General features: G+C 33.3%; 2 protein-coding genes and 1 long non-coding RNA gene across 5 annotated transcripts in view; 2 read left to right on the plus strand and 1 right to left on the minus strand.

The window, feature by feature from the left end:
- Positions 1-10,245, plus strand: part of LOC148615461 (serine-protein kinase ATM-like) — a 74,099-nt gene extending 63,854 nt beyond the window's left edge. For all 3 annotated transcript variants that reach the window (XM_088590357.1, XM_088590358.1, XM_088590359.1), the window contains one exon: positions 9,076-10,245. In XM_088590357.1, the coding sequence (XP_088446483.1) occupies positions 9,076-9,260 (185 nt within the window). In that variant the 3' untranslated portion in view covers positions 9,261-10,245. The remainder of the gene's footprint in view (positions 1-9,075) is intronic.
- LOC148615462 (uncharacterized) lies at positions 9,650-13,581 on the minus strand. Its single transcript, XR_015923890.1, has 2 exons — positions 12,876-13,581; positions 9,650-10,261 (listed from the first exon to the last, which is right to left on the minus strand). It is a non-coding gene; the product is annotated as an uncharacterized LOC148615462 (long non-coding RNA).
- Positions 13,582-19,403: 5,822 nt separating this feature from the next.
- LOC148615463 (KRAB domain-containing protein 2-like) lies at positions 19,404-21,186 on the plus strand. Its single transcript, XM_088590361.1, is given in 3 exon segments — positions 19,404-20,488; positions 20,490-20,640; positions 20,908-21,186. Coding segments are annotated over 3 exon segments (558 nt in total). The 5' UTR covers positions 19,404-20,174; the 3' UTR covers positions 21,001-21,186.
- Positions 21,187-21,214: the final 28 nt, after the last annotated feature.

Below are 21,214 nucleotides of genomic sequence, written 5' to 3' on the forward strand. Positions count from 1 at the left end.
CAGGATTGGGACAGTACTCTTTTCCTAAACTCCATGAGTTCATGTAAATTCCAGGATTGGGACAGTGCTCTTTCCCTAAACTCTGTGAGTTCATGTAAATTCCAGGATTGGGACAGTGCTCTTTCCCTAAACTCCCTGAGTTCATGTAACCTGCCACAACCTACTCATTCTTGGTATTTATTCAGGGCCCTGTGGACAACTCTTTCTTCTCTTTGTGTTTTTGCTGTTTTTTTCCCTAATAGAAAACAAAGTTATTGTTATTATAGGGGTTATTTAAGAAATAATTTGACATTTATATTCTCATTTAACACCTTGCTGTGGCTTGGTGTTAAATAATCAAATATAAATGCCATTCCCATGTTAAAATAAGTACAAATCTACCCCTTCCATGAATTATTTCTTTTCTAATATGACAAATACGGTAATTTTTGTGACTAAAATTTCCCTAGGCATAGCCAAAATAACGGCTGTTCCGTTTAACCTCCCCATATGGAAGTTGAATTAAATTTGTATATTTATGTCATCAAAAGTGTTAAATGTGTGTATTCATATAATTGATTTCAATTAGATAACCTCTCATGGCGTAAACGTTTTTAAATGAGTGTTTTGTCTGGATGCGACAATGAAAGAAAAGAGACAGTGCGCAGGTGCTAAAGGTGAGGTTGTACCGACATATACTGTTTGACGATACGAAGACGTCATATTAGAAAATACAATTATTTTACTCATCCATCCATCTGATTCACTTTTCTGTAACAGATTTCTCAGCTTCTATGGGAAGAAATGCTTAAATATTTGGTAAAATCAAGGTATTATTTGAATTTGGAATTATTTTTGAATTTAGAACATAAAAAAAATAATTTGTAAAATAAACCCTTACTAAGGGGATGAGTCTTGCCGGCATGGCAAAGGGGTAGTTAGTTGGATAACAATAGTCGAGGAAACCTTACTAACTCCCTTTGTCATGACAGCATGAGTAACCCCATTAGTAGGGGTAAGTTATATGAATAATTTTTTCTTCAATCAAAAATAATTCCAAAGTCAAACAATACCATGTTTAAATTCCTTTTGCATGATGTCCTCTTTCCGGCTTTCTTGCTTATTTAATTCTTGTTTATTGTATATCTTTAATTGACAGGTTGGATGGGGAGCAATATCTTGATTAGTTTGTTATTTTTCCACTAAACTCAGACTTGTAAAAAATTATTTGGGCAAGTAAAATCTGAGAATTTTTTACTGAGAGAATTTACTGAAATTCAAGCTAATATCTGAAGAAGTTTATGGCTCATACTTTCAGTATCTGATGTAAATTGTGATCTTATCCCAGCTGATAGCTTTTGACGTTTAAACCTTCAGGATATTATATATATGTCTTTCCACTATTATTTCAATGCATTATTTTTTAAGTATGGGCTAAACACAGTGCACATACAAGCGAAATAAACTAGCTTTAACAAGTTAGAGGACCATTGTTATATGTGTCGTATAATTGTATCATACTGTCATCAGATGTGTGGTTATTTTCTGGACAAGAACTTGAGTATAAGTGCACAGTTCTTTCTGAAATCATATACCACAAAGTGCTATATCACAAAAGGAAGGCTGGAATTGATTTTTGGGGTTGTGACTTGCACCGTTTAGAAATAAGGGATCAGAAACAAGTATTTTCATGGTGTCTGGAGAATAACTTGATTAATTGTAAATGGATCTCTTTGATATTGTACCACATTTGTTTTGCAGCAACAGAATTTCTATCCATCTGTATACTTATTCTACTATGGCATTCTCTATATATATGTACACTTCTTTTTTTTTTTTTTCTATTTTGAACATTTTTTTACCACTCTCTCGACTGAGTATGATTTTTGTTGATAATTTATCCCTTATCACCACTGACAAAATTATTTTTATTCAATCTTTTGTTTAAAAGTATTTTTTATTCAAAGCTGCTTATGGTTTGCTTGTGAAGAAATGTTAAGTTGATAAAAGCAAAAAAAGAGGAAATAGCTGTTTTAAAGAAATAATTAAGCTTTGGGTCATTAATTCTGATTTCATACTGTATTATCTGGTCTGACCGAATTTCTTTTACACTTTTGAATGTAAATTCATGCTCACATGAATTGTTCTAGAAAATGAACCAGTCTAAAATGTCAACAATTGATGCAAGGTTGTGATCAACTTGACCCCTACATTGTGACAATATATACCCTGGATGTATTACCTTTATTGGTGTCACTTTACTTAACTAACAGTTTTTGGCATAGTTTATATTTTTTCCCTCACTCATGATATTGCAATACCTTGATATTACATAAAAGTAGTCATCAGATTTATGAGACAAAGAGAGAGGCGTTGGCTTGTGTCTGCATACCCAAGAACATGATACCATCATCTATCATGGAGTAAATACTAAAGCTTTATGGCCCCTGACAGCACTTCTAAAGTTACTACTTACTGACCTCTATTGAAAGAAAGATTTCTTTAATGTGTTGTAATCCTGTGTATTTATTTTATTACATATGATTTATTGATCAGGTTTCAAGTTGAACATAGAAGAAATGATAATTAAATTTGCAGAATCATATATAAGTTTTATTGATATGTCATGTTAATACCTATACCCCAGTGGATTTAAATAGATTTGGAATTCAATGCCGTTAATCAAAAGTAGGGCTTTACTTCATTTATTCAGTCTGTCAGTCTGTAAATCTAAAAAATCTTACAGGAAAGAAAAGATTCCTCCTCTCCGTCATTTTGATGCATCAAATTTTACAGGAGTTATGGAACTTTGTTGAATTTGTACTTGCTACACTATAGGAACACATTGTGGACACAACTCCTCAGAAACCACTCAATGGATTATGTTCAAAGTTTGTAGAATTGGTGTTCACCATATGTTATCAATCATATTGTGCTGTGCATTTTGAATTTACAAATTTTACTTTTGCACTTTCAACCTTTTGCAGCAGCAGCAGCAGAGACCACATGCCTATATGCATGGCAATCTTCATTTTAGATCATGATCTGTTGTCATCAATTTGTGTTTGTTGTCCGTGGTTGTCCATGAACTTTTTTAAATACCTTCTCCTCTGAATCTACTGGACAGGTTGTAACCAAACCTCCCATGAATGTTCCTTAGGGTATTTTTAACAATCCTTGACAGAAAAACTTTGCCTCCGTTACTAAAAATAGACCATAGGGGTCAAATTGCAGAATTTTGCAAATAAATCATAAACAGTTGGGTTTGGCTAAAATGTTGCAGTCGGTTAGATTGTTCAGCATGATGGAATGGACCTATGCTGAAATATTCAGAAAAAATAGGTTCACGGATGTTTGAGTTTTAGGTTCTGAAAGAGTAATCAAGGGAACCAAAAGTCTAGCCGAAATCAAAAGAATGTAGTCCAGGAACAAAGACCAGACATGGAAAACAGACACACACAACGAAGAACATAAAATAACCAAAAAAACACATACAAAGTGACAAAAATAAATGAGCATCTTGGACTCAATAAAGGCTAGGAGCATAGACCAGATGTACTGGTAGGGTAATAATCCTTTGTTTTTCAAGAAACATCCTCTGTGATGCTCATAAAATTGATTTTTTCCTGAAATGTTACATTTCCAACTTAGAAAATCTTCTCCTCTTAAACTACTGGATGAATTGAAACGAGACTTAGAATGAATGTTAATTGATTCTTGTGACAATAGTATAGTAGGATCGAGAGTCCAGTTTTAGACGGCTAACAAGACTATTTTTGACCAGGTGAGCAATTCAGGCTCTCTAGAGACAATGGTTTTATTTTGATACCGAACTATTTCTGACCAGGTGAGCAATTCAGGCTCTGTAGAGACAATGGTTTTATTTTGATACCGAACTTTGACATTAAAATTTGTTGTTGAGATTTTTATCTATCAGACCTTTGTGGATATTATGTAATAAGTTATGGATTATTTGCAGTACTGATTATAAGTTTCCTTTCAGAAGAGTTGATGATTTTTTCATGGTGATCATTCACATTCTTATTGCAGTTGATATATTCTGATCATTCTATTATCAGTTCTATATGTCTTATATTATGGTAATTTCCAATCTTAGTTAATTAAATTTTACTCCAATTCTCACTTAGATAACCTTAAAACCACAATTTAGATACTCATTGTAGTAAATCTTATATTTCAGCTGATTCCCATTCTCAGTGCATTAGAATTTACTCCAATTCTCACTTACAAAATCTGATATTGTGGGTAATTTTTAGTGCAGTAGATTTTTAAATTCTGATTATTCTTATTCTCACTTCAATAAACTTATATTACTTGGTTTAACCCAACTTTCATTATGAAATGCCTGTATCTAGTCATTGCGGTGGTTTTCCAACTTCCTGTTTTTTGTGTTGCCATTTGTTGTAGGGACTTTTAGACTATTCCTTTTGACTACTACCTAGATTAATTGTTACTGTTCTTCATTCTGATGTTTCCAGATGGCAGTTCAGTAGTGTGATAGTGAAATAAACAATGCTCCTGACAAGACAGACAGTAGTTCATGTTTCAGTTATATATATGTTACATGACAACACTTTTAGTCCAGTTCTTATTCATGATAACTAAAGCAGTTATTGATGTATACAAATCTTTTAAATCATAATAAAAAAAAACACAAAATTTTGATCAATAAATTATTTTTCTGACTTGAGTAATTCAATAGTTCTTTACTCATCCCATCTCACCCAAGCATTTGATAAAATAAGATATGAGAAAATCAGTCTCAATGAAAAAATAATGATATACTTAGTGGTCTAGTTCTAATTTTGTATTTGTCCATTTGTTGTAAGATTATGACCATGATTTTTTACCTACATGATTGATTGTAGTTTTTAATCATTTGGTCAATATTTCATGCATTTCATAAAGAGAATGATTGATCATTTGCACAGATTTTGCTTTGTTGAACACGCTGAGCTGGATCTGTAATGTGCTAGCTCACAGGAGCAACAGTTTACAGGTTGGTCTGTACCCTACTTCTACTTCATTTATTAATTATTTTAAAAACTTATTAAATTTCATCTGATTCAGTACCTTGTACCATGATGTCATTTAATGTGTAAGACTTAAAAAAAACTAATAAAACATGATTATATAGATATAAAGTCCAGAAAACTATAAAATGGATTAATTTTTAATTTTTTTATGGTAATGACAAACAAATTTCTGATCTGCAATTTATAAAACCATAAAATATATTAATTTTTAATTTTTTATGGTAGTGACAAACAAATTTCTGATCTATGATTTATAGATAGGGTGGGCTTGTTGATCATATAAAATACTGATTCTATGATTACTGTACATATAATTATGGCAATCTTACTGTCAGGAAGGTAATTATAAACTGAAGATATTGGGCTGTTGATTAAATCTGGGATTATATTCTTCCATGTCATTTAACTTTGAGGTGTATAAAGGTCAGGTTTTTTTTCAATTCGATTGAGATTTAATTGTAAGATTGGAGACGTGTGTCATAAGTTTCAGTTCAGTTAATAAGGTAAAAAAAAAAGAAATTTGTCCACAAATGTTGTTGTTATTTGATTTTAAGATTTAAGAACCCAGGATGACTTTTGATAATAGCAGGACATATGATGAAAGTTATTGAATTAATTGTTCTTGCTTTTAGTCTACTACTGTCTGTCAAATGAGTTTGTTGAAACATTGATAAGCTGTAAAATTTATTATGTTAATTTTGTTTTATGTTTTGCATTAAAATTATATTATCAGAACAGTATTTTTAAGTTTTTTTTTCTTTACCACATTTTCCCATTTTACCAAAATAAAATAAATCTCTAAATTGGGTACTTAAAACCTCAAATTCATTTTTAAATGGTTTTGTTTTTTTTTTGTGTAAAGAGTTTTTTCCCCATTTTTTTATGAATGTAATTTTGTGAATCTAGTATATATAAATTGAATATATATAGTGGAATGTCCCCCACACAATAATTGTAAAAATAGATTACTTCTCCCATTTGTGTTGATTAAATGTGACAAGACATTACAGCATGTAGTGTCTGGTTGTTGATAAGGTCTCAAGTTTGAGCCTTTAAATAAAGCCTACATCAATTGACAATATTCTCTGACTATGATGTTACTAATGTTCTCAAGCAACATCATCTAAAACATCTGACACCTTGATATAATAGCTTTAGAATTTAACTAATTGTAAAGAGGACCTGTTAGTAATCATTGTGTATTCAGGTTAAACACTTTTTGAAAGTGTCATATTTTCTGATTTTAATATGAATTTAGATATTTTCATTCAGTGATTTAATTTTAAGTATTGGTAGTTTTGGCACTTACCAACCACAGCATTAAAACAAATACTTATGGACATCATATTCCATTCTGATTTGCATGGCTCTGGTTGATGTTGGAGTCTTTAAGCCACGCTTTTCCACTCTGGGTTGCATTACTCTGGTTGCTGTCTGTAAGCCACGATATTCTGATATGATTTGCATGGCTTTGGTTGTTGTCTGTCTGTAGGCCATGATTTTTTACTCCGGCTTGCATGGCTGTGGTTGCTGTATGCCTATTAGCCATGATATTCCACTATCGTTTGCATGGCTTTGGTTGCTGTTTTATTCTTTAAGCCACGATATTCCGATATGATTTGCATGGCTCTGGTTGCTGTGTGTCTATAAGCCATGATTGTCCACTCTGGTGCTTATTTATTTGTTACTTTGTATGTATTATTTTAGTTACTTAATGTTCTTTGTTGTGTATGTCTGTTTTCCATGCTTGGTCTTTGTCCCTGGATTGCTTTCTTTTGATATCTGCTAGAACTTTGGTTCCCTTGATAACTCTTTGCATGGCTCTGGTTGCTGTCTTTCCTTACACTATAATATTCAAATATGATTCGCATGACCCTGGTATGTTTCTGTCTTTAAGCCATGATTTTCCACTATTGTTCGCATGGCCATGGTTACTGTTGGATTCTTTAAGCCATGATTTTCCACTATTGTTCGCATGAACATGGTTACTGTTGGGTCTTTAAGCCATGATTTTCCATTATGGTTTGCATGGCCATGGTTACTGTTGGAGGTCTTTAAGCAATCATTTTCCACTATTGTTCACATTGCCATGGTTACTGTTGGAGTCGTAAGCAATCATTTTCCACTCTGGTTTGCATGCCATGGTTACTGTTGGAGTCTTTAAGCAATCATTTTCCACTCTGGTGTGCATGGCCATGGTTACTTTTGGAGTTTGTAAGCCATGATTTTCCACTATTGTTCGCATGGCCATGATTACTGTTGGAGTCTTTAAGCAATCATTTTCCACTCTGGTTTGCATTGTCATGGTTACTGTTGGAGTATTTGAGCAATCATTTTCCATTCTGGTTTGCATGGTCATGGTTACTGTTGGAGTCTTTAAGCAATCATTTTCCACTCTGGTTTGCATGGTCATGGTTACTGTTGGAGTCTTTAAGCAATCATTTTCCATTCTGGTTTGCATGGTCATGGTTACTGTTGGAGTCTTTAAGCAATCATTTTCCACTCTGGTTTGCATAGCCATGGTTACTTTTGGAGTCTTTGAGCAATCATTTTCCATTCTGGTTTGCATGGTCATGGTTACTGTTGGAGTCTTTAAGCAATCATTTTCCACTCTGGTTTGCATAGCCATGGTTACTGTTGGAGTCTTTAAGCAATCATTTTCCACTCTGGTTTGCATAACCATGGTTACTGTTTGAGTCTTTGAGCAATCATTTTCCACTCTGGTTTGCATGGTCATGGTTACTGTTGGAGTCTTTAAGCAATCATTTTCCACTCTGGTTTGCATAGCCATGGTTACTTTTGGAGTCTTTGAGCAATCATTTTCCATTCTGGTTTGCATGGTCATGGTTACTGTTGGAGTCTTTAAGCAATCATTTTCCACTCTGGTTTGCATAGCCATGGTTACTGTTGGAGTCTTTAAGCAATCATTTTCCACTCTGGTTTGCATAACCATGGTTACTGTTTGAGTCTTTGAGCAATCATTTTCCACTCTGGTTTGCATGGTCATGGTTACTGTTGGAGTCTTTAAGCAATCATTTTCCACTCTGGTTTGCATAGCCATGGTTACTGTTGGAGTCTTTAAGCAATCATTTTCCACTCTGGTTTGCATGGCTTTGGTTGCTCTCAGAGTCTTTAGGCCATGATATCCATACGTTATGCAAGAGTTTGCAGACTATGCAGACGTTTTTTTTATCACGCTTGTCTACTTACAATTAGGCCTCTGGAACAGGGTTATGTTGCTACAAGATTGAGGTCATCAGTAGAGAAGATTGATGGTCGTCATCATGAACTTGTGGATCATTAACGTTACATCCATCTGCACCATGAAAACTGATTTGTTCATCGTGTCATAGTTTTTCCTTTCCTCTTTCGTCTACCCTGGACTGGACTCTTTCTGAGCAACTCGGCGGGTGTTTCTAGAAAAAGAGAGGATGCTTATCCTGCCAATGCACCTGGTCCATGCTCCCATTTTTTTTTGTGGAGTCCGAGTTGTTCATTTACTTTTATTACCATGTATGTATTGTTTTGGTTATTTTATGTCCTTTGTTGTGGTTGTTTGGTTTCCTTGTCTGGTCTTTGCCCCTGGATTATTTTCTTTTGATTTCAGCTAGAATCTTGGTTCCCTTGATTATACTCTTCCACTATGATTTGCTTGGCTCTGGTTTTTGTTTGAGTCTTTAGGTCATGAATTCCTGCCCTGATTTGTCAGGCTTTGCTTGCTGTTGGAGTCTTAAGCCATGGTACTTCACTAGGATATGCATGGTTATGAACTTAAGTTACTTGTAATACATGTGTATTGATCAGTACGTGAGTATTTATTGTGTTCTGTTTACTTTCCTGTGCAGAAATTTCATTCTATAGGTTTGAAGTTCAGAAAAATATTTATCATGATCAGAAATAACCAGGTATAGTTCAGTGTAGGTTTATATTTATCATGATCAGAAATAACCAGGTATAGTTCGGTATGATCAGAACCAGGTTTGGTTCAGTGTTTGTAGTTTTGTTGCTGATTCAAGATTTTCATTTCTTTTAATTTCAGCTGTGAACAGAGAGAATGTGAATAAGTTAGCAGAAAGAGTGTTACTAAGATTAAGACAGAAACTACAGGGAATAGAAGATGGTGTACAGCTAAGTGTGTCTGGTCAGGTTAACTTACTTATACAGGAAGCAAGAGATCCTAAAAATCTTTCTAGACTATTCCCAGGATGGCAGCCATATATCTGAATTACTAAACTACTATTCCATATTTCTTGGAACTCTTCATGGTTGGTTGTGCGGGAGTCTCTTTATCAACAATATTTACTGTTCACTGAAGTCAAACTTTTCTGAAATGATTATTTCTAGTTTATATTGACATTAACATTAAGGTCAAGTTTTAAAACAAATTGTGGAAAAAATACTTTATACTATATAATTCTCCGGCGTTTTTGTAATTGTGAAAACATAAAGTTTAGATTTAACATTTGAAGAATTACTGGTGCTTACCATTAAATTGAATATCACTGACCCATTGTTAAATTAATGCTGGATATCTGCCAATGTTTATGTACTAAATAGATTATGTTTTGTTATTGTCAATATTGTGTTCAGTTAGTGCAGCAGTTATGTTTTGATTTTTATTGAACATGTTACAGTTTTGTACTTTTTTAGCTCACCTGGCCGAAGGCCATATGAGCTATTGCAATCTCTTGGCATCTGTCGTCGTTAACAAATTTTCAAAACTCTTCTCCTCTGAAACTACTTGACTAATTGAAATCAAACTTGATATGAATGTTCCTTTGAGTATCCTGCATAGAACTGATGTGGGGATTTTTGATCCGTCGAAAAACATGGCCACTGTTATTAAAATAGAACATGGGGGGGGGAGTCAGACAATTGCTTAAATGATCTTTATTATTAGGCTTTCAACAGTCTTCAGGTATCAAAGTTGTCAAGCGACTCCTTGTTAGAGTTATTGCCCATGAAAGATGAAAAATGACTTCTTTTTTTACAGTTTTCCGCCAATATCTTGAAAACTGTAATAGATCGAAAGAAACTTTCGAATGCTGAAATGATCCTTATAAGTCCTACCAAAGTCTTCTTGAGTCAAAATTGTTGGAGAATTCCTTGTTAAATTTGGTGCCCTTGAAAGACAAACTTTTACCAGTTGAGAGATTCATGCTCCTGGGAGCCTCTTGTTTTGTCTTCAATAAAATAACACAGTGATGTTTCTGTATTGTTCTTGCCTAAAATGATAAAACCTCATTTACTTAAGAATTAATGGGTCAATTTCTTCAAGAAGTCTGACCAATATTTGTAATGTTATTTTTTAGTTAAAATATCAGTTCGAAAATTTCTTGTAATATCACATTTTGGTACCCATGAATAAATGAACTGATTGTCAAAATGGTTACATGTTACAAATATCAAGTAAGAAACTCAAAAGTCAGGAAACCATTGCAAGGGTTCTAACTTGAATTGGTACAGGCATTTCCGATGGAAATAGTGGATCAAACCAGATGCATATGCAGGTTTTATAGTTAACTATACCTTCCGCTTCCATTACGGTTAAATATTGCAAGATAAACAGGAAGCATATATTTACCATTGTGCAAAGTCGGTAAAATCAAAAATGAATAATAAATGAGTGAAAAAATCCACATTTTACATATAAAAAGGAATGAAATACAAATGGAACATGATAAAAAAAAACTTTAAAAAAATTTAGCCCCAAATGTTTGGCCTTTGTCAAGGGAAAATAACACTAGCTGAGAAGAAGAGACCAACTGCTGAAGCATAAAACATAAATACTAAATAATTCACTTACTTCGTTTAATTGAATTATTTATTTTTAAAATCCCGACTCAAAACATTATACATCGTTGTTACTCAAAAAAGATAGAGCTCATAGATACAAATATTTAGTTCTTGGTAGAGATTCCTCATACTATATAGAAAAAAAAGACAATTCAAAATTATTATCTAAATGTACCAAAGAAGATGTTTTCAAAATGCCGGAATTTTTCATCATATTTGTCCAGTGTGTTTGACGCATTTTGCAACAAACGGATGACATTCAAATGAGAACAAAATATGCTCCTTTACTTGCTGACCTATTCCTTCATTCTTATGAGGCTGAATTTATAGCTGATCTGATTCAAAAGAAGAAACATTGTTTAGCTAGGTCCTTTAATCTTAATTTCTGCTATATAGATTACGTATTATCGTTAAACAATTCTAGTTTCGGGGATTTGATACATTGCATCTACCCCAAAGAAATTAAGATCAAGGATACTACAGACACTGTGAAATCAGCCTCATATCTTGACCTACACTTAGAGATCGATGGTGAAGGTAAACTATCGACCAAACTATATTACAAACGCGATGACTTTTCATTACATATTTTCAACTTTCCTTTCATCTGTGGCAATATCCCTTCAGCACCTGCGTATGGAGTTTTTCATATTACAACTCAAACGTTATGCCAGAGTTGCCGGTACTGTTTTATGGTCGCCATCATGAACTCGTGGATCGTTACGATGTATCCGAGTTGCTTATTTACCTTTGTTACTTTGTCTATGTCATTTTGGTTATTTTATATTCTTTTTTTGTTGTTGTGTGTGTTTGTTTTTCATGTCTGGTGTTTGTCCCATGACTACATTCTTTTGATTTCCGCTAGATTCTTGGTTCCCTGGTTTACTTTTTGTCATTTAACAAGCAATTTTTTTCAAACGAAAGCTTCGGAATTTTTCCTTTTTATAGACAATAGAAAAATAGGAGATGTGGTATGATTGCCGATTTGATAGTCATCCACCAAATGCCAAGTATGATTGCCAATTAGATAGTCATCCACCAAATGCCAAACAACGAACAGGTAACGTTTTACAGGTCCATACGCGGTCTTCAATGACGTGCAAAACCCATACCATATAGTAAGCCGTAAAAAGCCCACAAATAAATGATGTGAAACTATTCATAAAAGACTAAAATCGACCTAATCTATAGAAAAAACGTAAAACCAATAACAATGAACATGAAAATACGACACTGGACGGACTACAAGTTCCTGACTTGACACAGACACAACATATGTTGCGGTGTTAAACATGTTTATGAGCGCCATAACCTGGGGCAGTGGTGAAAAAATACAAATATGTGGTGGGTTTAAACATGTTTGTGAGTGCCCTAACCTGGGGCATTGATGGAAAAATACAAGTATGTTGCGGGGTTAAACATGTTTATGAGCGCCATAACCTGGGGCAGTGGTGGAAAAATACAACAATAAATGGAACTGTAAAAATGTGTTGAATTCGGATTTAACTCTTAAGATTGATACAGAAAACCAACACCTTAACAAAAGACAACAAGCTGTACCTATCTCGAAAGAGTACTGGCTGTTTCTGTTAGATAGTTCAAAAACCAAAAGCAGCTGATAAGCACACATAGTTTACTCAAACAAAAACAAGGTCTTCGTGCAAATCCAAAGATAAAAAAAGTATTGACAGGAAGTAGGATGAAATGTAATAAAGCTAATTGATATTTATTTAATTAACAATAGTTCTAGAGTCAATATTAGAAACTACAAGCATATTTGAAGCATTATCAAAGTCGTAAAAATATTGTTAAAACTCTTGGTCGAAGTTGTCTGCTATCTCGATCAAAGGTGTTTTTACGACTTCTTACAGAAAATTATCTTGTTTAGTTTTGAACATTTGTTTATCTATTGATATTTTTAAAAAAAAGCAATGATGATTTCAGTTTAATATTAACACTATCATCATGATTTTAATAACATAACTCATACATGAAAAAGGAAAACCTGAAACTAAAGTTTTTATTTTAAATACAGGTGCTTACTTATTGAAGTCTGCCCTGTGGTGTGAGGGTTTCCTCGTCATTCATTGCAGACAAATAGATGGTCTTGGGCTGACATTTTCGTCCAGGTGGGGTTGTTGTCTCTTACATAATCACCATATCTATAATGTTTAGTAATTGTAATGTATTGGACTATTTCGATAAAAAAAAATCTGGTAAGCCCTGTTGCACTAACAAAGTTGTCGATAAAATGCTGAAAAAGTTTGTCAAAGTATTCTGTTGTCACCATCAACGTGTTTCGAACAATTTGGGAATGGAATTGAATGATCACACAATTGAATGTTTCCTGTATTAACTAAATAGTTGTTTTCTTGAAGTATTTTGTCCATCTATTGTTTTTAGGAGATCTCAGGAGATCAGGTCTCGACAGAACTCTGTTAAATAATATTCTTTGACCTTATCTTATCCATTTTTTTACCGTTGTCACTTTTAAAGAACTTGAAAGAAGACAACTTAGTCAAAATTGTACACTGCAAACTGGCGTCTTAGAAATTATACTCTGCTATATACATGATGAACATACTGACAATGGTGACTTTGTTAGTTGGTAAAGTACACACACAAAACAAAAATTAGCGTACACACTGGTTAAATTTACAGGCAGATTAAACCTGTCGAAGTTCACATTAAGTACATTAGGGGTGGGATACGATGATATAATAACCATTGGTACAAGTAGTCCTTAACAGAAAAGCAATTTTATTGTTTAGGTTGGTTTAATTTGTTATGCCACTGATATTTATTTAAAAAAAAAACCAACTTTTTTTCAGTTTGATTTTGACATAATCATCTGACATGAGTCATGTGCATGTTTAAAGAAAATCTGAAACTTTTTCTAATACAGGTATTTAATTATTGCAAATTTATAAGACTGTTTTGGTGAAAACAAAATTTAACATTGTATGAAAATAATAGATAGTCCTGTATTTTGTAAAGATTTTATAACTTCATGTACTCCAGAACATCAGAAATACCCAGAGTACAAACTGCAAGGTATGGTCTTAAATCATTTATGTATTCAGCCCCTAAGACTTGGAATAGTTTCCGAAATGAGCTTAGGAACCAATATTATCTGAAAAAGTTCATGACCCTCATTAATACATGGACAGGTCCTTCCTGTGCCAGCTGTAAATCTTAGGTGCTGAATATCATATGGATTTTGCTTTACTGTTTCGTGCTTTTATATTCATGCAAGCGCTGTTTAAGATTTAAAGTGCTTCTACGGTGTATTTTTTAGCTGCTTAGTTTTTCTTAATGTTGCTTATTAATTGTAGCTTATTTTGTATTGTGTGTCTTTATTAACGTATGTCTGCTTGTGTGATTTAATATTTGTATGTGTTGTGTCAATTAATTTTATGTATAAGTCGGTATAAAAGCTCAAGAGGATGTATGTTTATTATAATATGAAACACGATTTTAAATAAAAATTGCTTTGTCCCTTAATCATACATTCTCGTCCATGAACAATGGTTTTGTTTTTTGTTCAACAAATAGAAGTTTAATTAATACTGATACTTATATCATGAAAATATAGTAATGTTCATGTACAAAATGAAATGACAAAACCAAATCACAAATATTCCCGAGAAAATACATCAGTCTTCCTTGTCCTTGGTCTGTCTGACAACAAAACCAAATCACAAATGTTCCCGAGAAAATACAACAGTCTTGCTTGTCCTTGGTCTGCCTGTAAATTATATTACTTTTTTCAACCTAAAGGTGCTTTGCTTATCAATTTTCCTTCATACATGTATATTAATGTCAAATATTGCTTCTTTCGGTGTTTGTTATCAGAAAGAGGGACAGTTTCTTATACATGCACCTTGATCAGAAAGGAAAATCTCATTTAACACTAGTATGCGATAAGAAGTTTTTTTATGTACATGTTTATCAAAGAGGGTACGGTTAATCATACATACACATCTTCTCCTAACGGGGACGGATTGTTTTTATATAGACATGTTGTTCAGAAAGGGACGATTACCATGTTCTTAAGAGGGGGACAGTTAATTTAATAAATATAATTTTATTTGAGATATAACAGTTTGTTTTACATACACATGTTCATCAGAGAGGAACAGTTCTTTTACATACACATGTTCATCAGAGAGGGACAGTTCATCAGAGAGGGACAGTTGTTTTACATGCACAGTTCATCATAGAGGGACAGTTGTTTTACATACACATGTTCATCAGAGAGGCACAGTTTTTTTAACATGCAAAGTTTCATCATAGAGGGACAGTTGTTTTACATACACAGTTCATCAGAGAGAGGCAGGTTATTGATATACGAAGGGCAGCTTTTTATTCTATACATCTTCACTAGGGAGACAGTTTATTTCACATGGTTATCAAAGAGTGGCTGTTTCTTTTACAAGTGTATATTTGTTTCAACTGAGAACACTTTATTTGCATAAACATGTGTATCAGAGAGGGATCATTTATAATCAATACACAGGTTAATCTGATCAGACAATTCATTTGACATGCACCTATTTATAAGAGAGAACCGATATATCATACATGCATATGAGCATGTTTATCAAAGAGGGACATTTTTGTTATATTTTTAGAGAGAAGTTTTTATCATACATTCACATGTCTACCAGAGCAGGGCGGATCCAGGATTTCAGATTAGGAGGCACACAGTAAACTAGACTAGGTGCAATGTAAATGTCTTTTGTGGAAAAATTAGCGAGAAATTAAAGTTTCAACCTAAAACCGCCTAAATCTACCCTGACAACCCATGCTTTGCATATTTTAAGGGGCACGCCCCCGCCTGAATCCGCCCCATATCTGTTAAATTTTAGTTTATTCTCAACAATCTAGTGTAGGATTTTAAATTTCTTTACTGCTTTGTTTCTTATGGAAGATAAGTTCTGAAATGAAAAACCGTCTTAAAATATAATTGAAGTTGACAATGACTTGAAATGTGTTTGACAAATTATGATGCTATTGCTCCTTTAATAGTTGTAATATTATCCTGTGTTGACCTACGTCTCTCAGGTATCACCATTACTGTAATGAAGATTTAAATGTTACTAATTACACCTTTATATAAATATCTCAACTTTACTGAATACTTCATCTTCAGTTTATTCAAGTTTAAGTTTGCGTGTAATTTGGTACTAATGTTAACACTCATTTTCAAGTTTAATTTTAGTCATTTTGTACTCTTAAATAAATGCTTTATCTTGTTGTAATAATGATACTTGATTATTCGATATGCTTAGGTTTTCTCATCTGGACGAGACAAGAATGCTCATTATACACAAAAGTGTTTTGTACAACCTGATGACCTCTGATATATTTTTGCCTTTATTGTTATAACAAGAAAATGTTTTGGTTTTATTTTTCCGAGGCAGTCGGTATAGGTTCGTTTTTTACCTTTTGACCCTAAAGACCTTGATCGCAATTATGTTTCCCGATTGGCCAAATACTTATTACTTAGTGGCGGTCGAAAAAAACTGTCGAAAAATAAAATTGCTTGCCATGTGTTATTTCCCGAATGAAATGTAGAAAATTATAGGTAAAAAAAAACAAATTTTACTGCGTCGGCTATCTTAATTTTAAAAGATACTACTTGTTTTTAATCAGATCAGCTTCTTTGAAAGAGTAGTTAACAATTCAGAGTCAAATTTGAAATACCTAAAATAACCACAATCGTGATAAATGGTCAGTGCAGTTAGCATATTTGTCATGACATAACGACAAAAATGACATTGTAATATTGTTATTAACATGAAACATTGTCTTAGTTTAAAAGGTTAATTGGCAAGTTAATAAATCAGACTAATTGTGTGCCGGTTGAATGGTTTGATTGACTACATTGTTGTTAGGGTATTTGTTATTGAGTACATTCTATATTCTTCCATGTCATTTAACTTCGTGTGTATAAAGATCAACAACATTCAAATTTACTTTTCATGATCAATTTTGATAAAATCTTCAAATATGATTAAAAGACACATGTCACATGACAAAATTACGCATGTGACTATTGTACATGTTAAGGAATGGAACAAACGTTGATATATGGTCATGCCACTCAATATACGTGTACTTCACAGAGAAAAAGAAAAAAAAAAACAATACGTGATCCAAGTTTTCTATTATGAAGTTTAGTATGACATGTCAACGCCTTATTCATTTTTTCATTGTTTGTTTACGTTTTCCAAATTTGATATGTTAGTGTTGTACATTTTAAAGTATTGTCACCAAGCTGGTAACGTTATATTGTTTCTTATATCATGATATAAAACTCATTATTCCCTCATTTTATGAGATATTAAAATTATAGCAATTTATAACTTTAATACAATATACTTCAAATAAGTTAAGAAGTTATGGTAGGGAAAAGAAAAAACATACGTTTCTAATTTGCATGTGGGTACACAAAAAAGGGGGGATGAATATGGATATTTATGTACAAGGCTAAAATAAGTTTTATTTTATGGTTACCGCAACTGATAATATATCATAAGTCGCATTATAGCGCTCGTCCATATTCTACCACACATTTCACAACATCTGACATAGTTTTATGAATTGCAATTGCAAATGATTTTCATTTTCAACTAAGTCATGTTCTGGTACACAGCCAAGCAGAATTTGGTAAAGGGTCTCACCATCGTATTTTTATTGTTCACAATACAAATGCAATTTAAAAGCTATCCGAAAGAACTTGAGATAAAGGATACTACACTGTGAAGTCAGCCTCATATTTTGACCTACACTTAGCAATCAAAGTGAAGGAAAACTATTGACCAAACTTTACGACAAACGTGATGACTTTTCATTCAAAGTTGTCAACTTTCCTTTCATCTGTGGCAACATCCCTTCAGCATCTGCGTATGGAGTGTTCAAATCACAACTCATACGTTATGCCAGAGCTTCCCGACACTACGCAGACTTTTTGTATCGCGCTAGAATTCTAGAATTGTAGGTATAGGTTTGATCTATTCAACAGATCGTGGAAAGGACAACTACTTTCTATTTGGAAATCTTGCAATTAACCACGATCGTGATAAATGGTCAGTGCAATAAGAATGTTTGTCATGACATAACGACAAAAATGACATTGTAATATTGTTATTAACATGAAACATTGTCTTAATTTAAAAGGTTAATTGGCAAGTTAATAAATCAGACTAATTGTGTACCGGTTGAATGGTTTGATTGACTACATTGTTGTTAGGGTATTTGTTATTGAGTACATTCTATATTCTTCCATGTCATTTAACTTCGTGTGTATAAAGATCAACAACATTCAAATTTACTTTTCATGATCAATTTTGATAAAATCTTCAAATATGATTAAAAGACAAAACTACGTATGTGACTATTGTACATGTTAAGGAATGGAATAAATGTTTATATATGGTCATGCCACTCAATATACGTGTACTTCACAGAGAAAAAGAAAAAAAAACAATACGTGATCCAAGTTTTCTATTATGAAGTTTAGTATGATATGTGAACGCTTTATTTATTTTTTACTTATTGTTTGTTTACGTTTTCCAAATTTGATATGTTAGTGTTGTACATTTTAAATTATTGTCATTATATTGTTTCTTATATCATGATATAAAACTCATTATTTCCTCATTTTATGAGATATTAAAATTATAGCAATTTATAACTTTAATACAATATACTTCAAGTAAGTTAAGAAGTTATGGTAAGGAAAAGAAAAACATACGTTTCTAATTTGCATGTGGGTACACAAAAAAGGGGGGATGAATATGGACATTTATGTACAAGGCTAAAATAAGTTTTTTTTATGGTTACCGTAACTGATAACATATCATAAGTCGCATTATAGCGCTCGTCCATATTCTACCACACATGTCACAACATAGATCTGACATAGTTTTATGAATTGCAAGTAATTTTTATTGTCAACAAAGTCATGTTCTGGTACACAGCCGAGCAGAATTTGGTAAAGGGTCTCATCATCGTATTTTTATTGTTCACAATACAAATGCAATTCAAAGCTTTTAAATCATTAAATTCCATAGTTGCTCTAGAAGTATATCATCAAAACGGTTATTGCACAAACTCCAATAGTTCCTAGTAGTATAACGGTCTGTAACTTGGTGATAAGGTAAGAATGTTCAATTTCAGTATAAGAGTTTCTCAGGAGGTTACATTTATTTTTCTTTCTTTTTCTTTCCTAGATAATTTAAAAGAGTAATCAAGGGAACCAAGGTTATAGCGGTAATCAAAAGAATGTAATCCAGGGACAAAGACCAGACATGGAAAACAGACATACAGAACAAAGAACATAAAGTAACTAAATTTATACATACAAAGTAACAAAAGTAAATGAGCAACTTGGACTCCACTAAACACTGGGAGCATGGACCACGTGCACCGGTAGGGTAAGCGTCTTCTGCTTTTCTAGAAACACCCACCGAGTTGCTCATAAAAAGTCAAGTCCAGAGTAGACAAACGAGGAAAGGAAAACTATGACCCGTTGAATACATTAGTTTTCATGGTGCTGATGGATACACCATAACGATCCACGAGTTCATGATGACGACCATAAAACTTCTGTAGTGATGACTTCAATCTTGTAGCAACATAACCCTGTTCCAGAAGCCTATTTGTTAGAGTTCTAGCGCGATACAAAAAGTCTGCGTAGTTTCGGCAAGCTCTGACATAACGTATGAGTTGTGATATGAACACTCCATACGCAGGAGCCGAAGGGATGTTGCCACAGATGAAAGGAAAGTTAACAATTCTGAATGAAAAGTCATCACGTTTGTCGTAAAGTTTGGTCAATAGTTTTCCTTTAACATCGATTTCTAAGTGTACGTCAAAAAAAAATATGTTTTAAGAAGAATTTTTTTTAAAATATTATAATTTTTTTTATTCATATTTGAAAGAGTAATCAAGGGTACTATTCTACCAGATTTGATGTTCTCTCTGTGGCTGGGATTGAGCGTCTAATAACCAAAGTACCAGAAGGTGATCAGCAGGGATTTAAGTTGTTCGCGTATCTCGAAGAGCTTTTCGGTGTTTTGGAGAAAGCCCATAAAGAAACTGGACACGGGGGAAGAGACAAAATGCTCAAGAAAGTCAATGAGGGGTATGCTAATGTCTCGAGGGATAGTATAGAGCTTTTTCTCGCATATTGTGAAAACTGTTGTTTGAAGAAAAAAACAGTTATCCAAAGGAATAGTCGTGAAGCCATTATCTTCTAGTGAGTTCAATAGTAGGTGTCAAGTTGATTTGTTGGACTTTCAATCCAATCCAGATGGTGATTTCAGATTTGTGATGGTTTTTCAAGATCATTTAACAAAGTTTTGTGTGTTAAAGGCTTTAACTTCAAAACGCGCTTCAGAGGTTGCTTTTAACCTAATCGACATCTTTACTTTATTTGGCGCTCCTCATATTCTGCAGAGTGACAATGGTCGAGATTTTGCAGCAGCAATCATACAAGACTTAAAACTGATGTGGCCGGATCTTCTTATCATACATGGCAAACCCCGACATCCACAGTCTCAGGGCAGTGTTGAGAGGTCCAACGCAGACATACACGATATGATTTCGGCATGGTTGCTAGATAATGACAGTACAAAGTGGTCTGTTGAAGTTTGTCCAGTTGCAAAAGAACTCATCCTTAAACACAGGCATCGGTCGCTCTCCGTATGAAGCCTTATTTGGAAAAACCGCTACAATAGGATTAGACAACCTTGAGCGAGAAGAAGACTTGATTTGCTTGACGTCAAAAAGGCCACCAGTAAGTATCATATTTGACAGTACTTAGTTCTAGTATTTTAATTGTTACTTAGTACATTTTATGCTATCAATAGATTTCAAATTAAGTCTCATTCAACACTAAAAATATGGTGAACTCAATTTTTGAATTTATTTGCGCTTCTTAATGTGTCACTGATTACTGTGAAGTTACAAATGTTGTGTTACATTGTATGATCTAAACCTAATGTTAACTTCTAACACAGATCAAGATAGTGATCAAATATATCCTTTCAATTTCTAAATATAGTCTGTCTGCGAGGAAAGTGAGCTTGACAGTGAGCTGTCAGAGTGTGAGGAACAAGTGCCTGACCAGATAGAGGGGCTTCTGTTGGAGACGTGACTGCTGAATCAGTAACACTTGAATGTTCATCTGAAACTGGAACCACTGATGTAGCTGATAAGGTACAAGTATTCCAATCATAGGTTGTTTTTTTATTATCGATAGATTTTTCTTATTCACATGTAAAATAAATAATTCATTAGAATATATAGTGTCCGTGAATTCATTCATTTATTTCAATTTGAGTTTTTCTTTCACAATTGTTGAGGCTGGT

Source organism: Perna viridis, chromosome 6 (assembly GCF_037379345.1).
Source record: "Perna viridis isolate PV_CMFRI_1.1 ecotype Kerala chromosome 6, ASM3737934v1, whole genome shotgun sequence".
In the NCBI taxonomy this organism is placed as follows: Eukaryota; Metazoa; Mollusca; class Bivalvia; order Mytilida; family Mytilidae; genus Perna; species Perna viridis.